This window comes from Lactuca saligna, chromosome 6 (assembly GCF_052625555.1).
Source record: "Lactuca saligna cultivar CGN05327 chromosome 6, ASM5262555v1, whole genome shotgun sequence".
Taxonomy (NCBI): domain Eukaryota; kingdom Viridiplantae; phylum Streptophyta; class Magnoliopsida; order Asterales; family Asteraceae; genus Lactuca; species Lactuca saligna.
The window spans coordinates 30,001,083-30,007,090 of record NC_136422.1 but is presented as its reverse complement, the minus strand read 5'-3'; the positions used below and the strand labels follow the sequence as shown (position 1 = coordinate 30,007,090).

Sequence of the window (6,008 nt, the reverse complement as noted above, 5' to 3'; positions counted from 1 at the left end):
GAAAGCTCTACAAAGTTTGACTAAAGGGTATACAATTCCTCAGTGTTTAGAGAAGTTAGAGGTCCTTCAGTTAGGCCCTACAGATCCTTTACGCTTTGTCGCATATCATATTTTTGGAGGAACCATGAACATGAGAGAGATGTGGATGCATTTGCCCGATGTTCCCGAGATATTGCGAGGGTGGCTTGAGATGACGGGTACCAGTTTAGGAGTTTTGAAGGATGGGAAGATTGTTCGATGATTTTCTAGTGTTGAAAGTATTTGTTATGTCTTTTTTCCCTTGTTGGAACTACTTTGTTAAATGTTTTTGCCTTTGTTGGAACTATTTTGTTAGGACTTTTTGCCCTTGTTGTAACTACTTTGTTAAATGTTTTTGCCTTTGTTGGAACTATTTTGTTAGGTCTTTTTGCCCTTGTTGGTACTTGAAATATGATTAATGGAATGTTTATTTGATACTTGAAATATGGTTTATGTAATGTTATTTTGGCTTGAAATATGATAAATGGAATGTTTATTTGATACTTGAAATATGGTTTATGTAATGTTTTTTAAAGTTCTATTTTGTTGATTTTAGGTTCATATGGATCACGATCAAAAGTTACTTCTCGTAATTCTAATGTACCTATACATCCGTTATTTTTGGAAGAGGGGTGTGAAACAATTGCGGGATAATGATTCGGAAATGACGGGACACGAATACACATTGGAGTTATTACACCGTAATCGTTTACAATGTGTTGAAGTATTACGCATGTCCCATGAATCTTTTGTACGACTATGTGCTCATTTTAGAGCAAATTACTCATTAAAGGACAGCAAACATGTATCAGTTGAGGAAAAGATGGCTATGTTTTTTATGATGATCGGACATAATCAACGTTACGTGATTATCAAGCGGAGATTTCAACACTCGAAGCAAACAATTCATAAATTTTTTTATGAAGTGTTGGAAAAAATGATGCTTTTCGCACAAGATGTTATAGTACCAACATCTTTTAATCCGAATCCAAACATTCCAGGACATAATAGGAGGCTACGAAGGGTTTTCAAAGGAGCAGTTGGTGCACTTGATGGCACTTTGATACATGTTGTTGTCCCTGCTAAGAAACAAGACTTATATAGAAGTAGGGGAAAGGGAGATTGCTACCAAAACGTATTGGCAATATGTGACTTCAATATGATTTTTACATTTGTTGTGACCGGGTGGGAAGGGGTAGCGCATGACTCTAGAATATTATCAGAAGCAGTAGCCGATCCACAAGCATCATTCCCATTTCCACCACCAGGTAATTTTTTGTTTTTTTTAATATTTTCATTTTAATTTGAAAATTGATTAGTGTTTTGCATTTTTTTCAGACAAATATTATCTTTGTGATGCCGCGTATGCACACACTCGAGGATTTATGGCCCATTATCGTAATGTGAGGTATTGGCTTGGAGATTTTCGTCAAAGACATGCATTGACCAATAAAGAAAAATTTAACCATGGACATGCAAAACTTCGAAATGTCATTGAGCGTGCTTTTGGTGTTTTGAAAGCACGCTTCCCTATATTGAAGAGGATGGCACCATTCCCGTTTGTGACACAAAGAAACATTGTCATGGCATGCTTCGCGCTTCATAATTATATAAGGAAAGAAGGATTGAGTGATGAGTATTTCGCACGATACGATGAACCCAATGTCCCGTTTCGAAATAACAATGTGGCCATTGATGATGATGAAGACAGGATTCCAACACATGGTACTGCAGCAGACCGTGAATATATGACTCAGTTACGTGATGAAATTGCTGATCAGTTGATGCACAATATAGATTGAATTGTTTTAAATGAAATTGTAATTGTAAAACATTTTTTTTTATTGTATGACTAATTTAGTTGCATGAATTTTATTTTCAATATTATAAGACTATTATTATTAAAATTTTGGTGTTGAAAAATCATTTTAAGTTTGTAAAATAATTTTATTTAAAATTCAGTTTATTTCAGCAGCCTGCAGACGTTAAAAAACAAACAGTCTTCTTATTGCAGACTGCAGACGTTTGGTCCACCTCTTCTGCTGCAGAGGCTTGCAGATGTGGTCCGCAGACTGCAGATATTTTGGCTTCAGAAAAACAAACAGCACCTTATTTTTCATTCAAACAAACACACCAAAATCAACCTTTGATTCACAAATACAGTCTATTTTCCATTTTATCTCAAATACTCCTATTACCAAATCACAGCCTCCATTATCAAGCTTATATCCATCACAGAGACGCCGTCAACAAACTCAACATCAACCATTTGCGTTAAATCAAGCATCGTCGAAATCATCAAACCACATATGCGAAATCATCCAAAACGAAACGAAATCATTCATAGATGGGAAAGTGATTTCGGCCCAAATCAATTTCCTAAGTCGATTCTTGTTCATCCCCAAACCGTCGATCATCAAACCACTGATGAACCCATTTCGATTCTTCAATCTTCCTAGTCTTGATTGCTAATACCTTCTCAATCTCGATATCGAGACATTCGTTATCAACATGAACAAAATTAGAGTCGAAATTCACTAAATAGACAAACAAAAATTTGATTTTGACTTTGTCCTTTAACTTTCTTCAATCCAACATTGATTCCAAGTCAATACCATTCAGTTTTCAATCGACTCAAACCAAGTATAACAAAATTGAAATCATTTTCAGATTCTGCAATCGATCTTGATTTCATTTCTGATTTCGATAGTCAATCAACTTGTTCGACCTCGTAATTTAACTGTTAGCTATCAAAATCGCACAAAATCGAACTCGATAACTCCAAGAAATCAAAATTCAACTATCGTTATCCATGATTTAAGTACTAATCCCTATAGGTTTAAGTACGGTCAAACAATCAATCTCCGGGAAAAAAATGAGATCAATATCGAATAGGAAACAAAAAGATAAGCAGATGATTGTGTTGATTATGGGCCAATTCATACAATATGAACATGAAAGTCAAAATTATTTCCGAAAATCCAACTCAAAATTACATTTGATTTCAATTTTGACTTTTGTAATTTTCGTATCAAAGAACAATGAAACGAGAATGAAGAACAAACGAAGACGATGTATCGAACAGGCTTTATGAGCATTATCAATTTAATATTTTGGACTCAAACTGGATAAATAGTATTGGACAATAGATATGGGCTCCATGATCAGTAATTGATTGATGGTTGGATGAATAGTAAACAAATTTTTATTTGATAGGATATCCAAACAAAAATAATTAGATCAATCTATGGGGTTTGAAAAGGAGTTTATCCAATGAGACAAAGTGATCAAATATGAAAAACGCAAAAGATGAATTGAATTTATGGACATTTTGGAATTTATTTGAGAATTTGTGATACCTTTTTGATGATCCGAGTTCCATTTGCAAGGAAGGAATCAAATTTTGAAGATCGTGGTTCTTTTGTTGGAATGAGAAAATATCCAATTTGAACATTGTACCACCCATAATGTGTGTTATACAACTCGTTTTTCGTGTTCTTCAACGATCTAAAAACATCTTCATAAGAACCATCAATATTTTTGGGTTTTGACTTTAGATTCAATGCAACATTTGGAGATTGTTGCTTTGGAACCCTAATTTTTCTTCACGGATGTCGGATTCACAACAACATTTGACGGTTTTTGTGAGTAAACCCGCATGCTCTTCTGTTTGATCTTCTTCCTCTTTTTCTTTCTCATCTTTTTGCATCTTGAAGATTTGATTTCAAGAACACCTTCATTCTTGACAACTTCAACTTTGCAAGTTTGAATCAATCTTTTGGAGTTTAAACACTTGTGAATTTATAGGATTAACGGTTTTCGATAAAGAATCATTCCTTCAAACGAATCACAAGAACACAAAATATCATCAGTTTGAACTCTAATCGAGCAAAAAAAATTCCTCTTCGTGAGAATCAACTTGAATCTTCTTATCATGAACTTCAACAAACTTAAGAGCATGAAGATCACCTGGGTCATCAATAAGAGAAATGTATCTCTTATTAAGCAAATCCCTTTATTCTCCTTCCTTTCGATTTTCACTAGGAGATAACTTGAGCATGGAAATTTGAAGCAAGCATTCAATCTTCAAAAGTGGTTGGAATATCAATCTTCCGTTATCATCCTTCAAACCTCCATAAGAGACCATAGTACTCCATGAAATCAAGCCACCTTCAACAATGATCCATAGAATTGATTATTGTTGAGTTTGTATTTCACATCTTTAATGATCACAACCCAACAATCATAATCCAAATACACCATGATCACAAGAACTTACAAATTTCTAAAGAGAGAAAGTGAATATGAACCGAATTCTAGAAAGAGAATGTGGTACAAACAAGTATTCTAGAATACAAATTTTCTCAAAAAATGAAGAACCCATCACAATGAAAATTCACTCAAATCATGAAGTCATCATGGATCAATTCTTGATCAAATCAGAACACCCGCTTTGATACCTATTGTAGTGGTGTTGATTATGATGAAAAATGCGGAATATGAAAGATCTAGTAAATCATCATACAAATCATGAACACATGGAGTAAATAAATGTGGTTTAAGCTCTCATTTGTTTGTCTAGAAAGAGTATAAATGGGTTTGCTATTTCTCTCTCTCTCTCTCTCTCTCTCTCTCTCTCTCTCTAAAACTAACACTCCAAAATGATTATTACAAGTTCTTACATAATGGGAGTCACTCACTTCCTATTTATAGGAAATACTCAACCCATTTAAACATACAACAGGGTAAGCCACATCCAAGCATGACTTTGCACCCTAACATTTCGGGAATTTCTTCATCAAAACATTTAAATGAGAGATCTTAATCATATCATGCGCCAGATCATGAATCGTATTTGATTTTTGATCAATAATAGTGTCGAGAAGTTGAAATGTGTTGTGAAAAGAGAAATGAGATGAATTCAACCAAATAAATTCATTTTGCCACTTCTTTATCGACTCCAGAAGAACTTAATAAAATTTGGCACCGTAGAGCGAAAATAGAACCAGGCAGCACTACTACATATCCAGAAGAAGTATTGAAACAAAACAACAATAAGAATGACAAAGGAAACATGACATAAGAACTCAAAGAAAAAAATTGGAAACAAAGTTAGACTTTAACTAGATAGTATGAATCTTGTTGGCTTCGACAATCTAACCAAAGAAGGGGGAAGGAAGAACTCGTAACCCCGCTTCAAAATAATGGAGATAAATGTTGATCTAACCAGGGGTGATTAATGATTGTCGTAGCACCAAGAATGGAAACACCATCATCATGAATAAGGTGATACTTTGAAGAAACATGGCCTAAGCGCTCAAGCGAAACAATGGAAATGAGAATAGACATCACAAAGCAAGACATTGTTACCACCAGTTTCAAAAAAAAACAGATGAAAGAAAACACAACGGATAACTGAAAGAATAAGGGGAAAAACTCATCCAATGTGACAGACTTTTACTTGGGACAAAAAGCAGGAAAAGCAACCATTTCCAGGTCAAGAAATAAAATGTCCACATGAGCACCAACGCGCGTGCCACACACGATTAGACGCGCCTCGTTGCCCATACAATTTAATGCACAATTACGCCCAATCATTAAAACCGGTTTAGCTACCGCTTTTAACAAATAGGGTTGGGGGCTTAGTGGTGAAGGGTATTAGTCCATACATAAAAGCATGTCGACAAGACAAGAAACAACCTAGAAAGCCCCAACAAAGCCCAAATACATAAATATGCCCGCGCCTAACTTAACCTAATTTAAATTATGTTGTACAACAATAAAATTTAGAGGGAATCTTCTATATGGTAATATCCCTGGGAAAATGGAAAATGCAACATTATTTTATTAAAGGGTTCTACCCTTGCGATCTTTGGGCAAAAGCAATGCCTAGACATGAGAGCAATAAACCAGACTGACTCCTATCTATAAAAAGCACCAAACATTCATCGAACAGGTAGCATCATTCTTTCTTTGTCAAGAACCTCAAG

General features: G+C 34.8%; 1 protein-coding gene across 1 annotated transcript; it reads left to right on the top strand.

Moving 5' to 3' along the window:
• Positions 1-682: 682 nt before the first annotated feature.
• Positions 683-1,820, top strand: LOC145002410 (uncharacterized). Its single transcript, XM_078961693.1, has 2 exons — positions 683-1,286; positions 1,357-1,820. The coding sequence occupies exons 1-2, from the start codon at positions 683-685 to the stop codon at positions 1,818-1,820; spliced, it is 1,068 nt and encodes a 355-aa protein (XP_078817819.1).
• Positions 1,821-6,008: the final 4,188 nt, after the last annotated feature.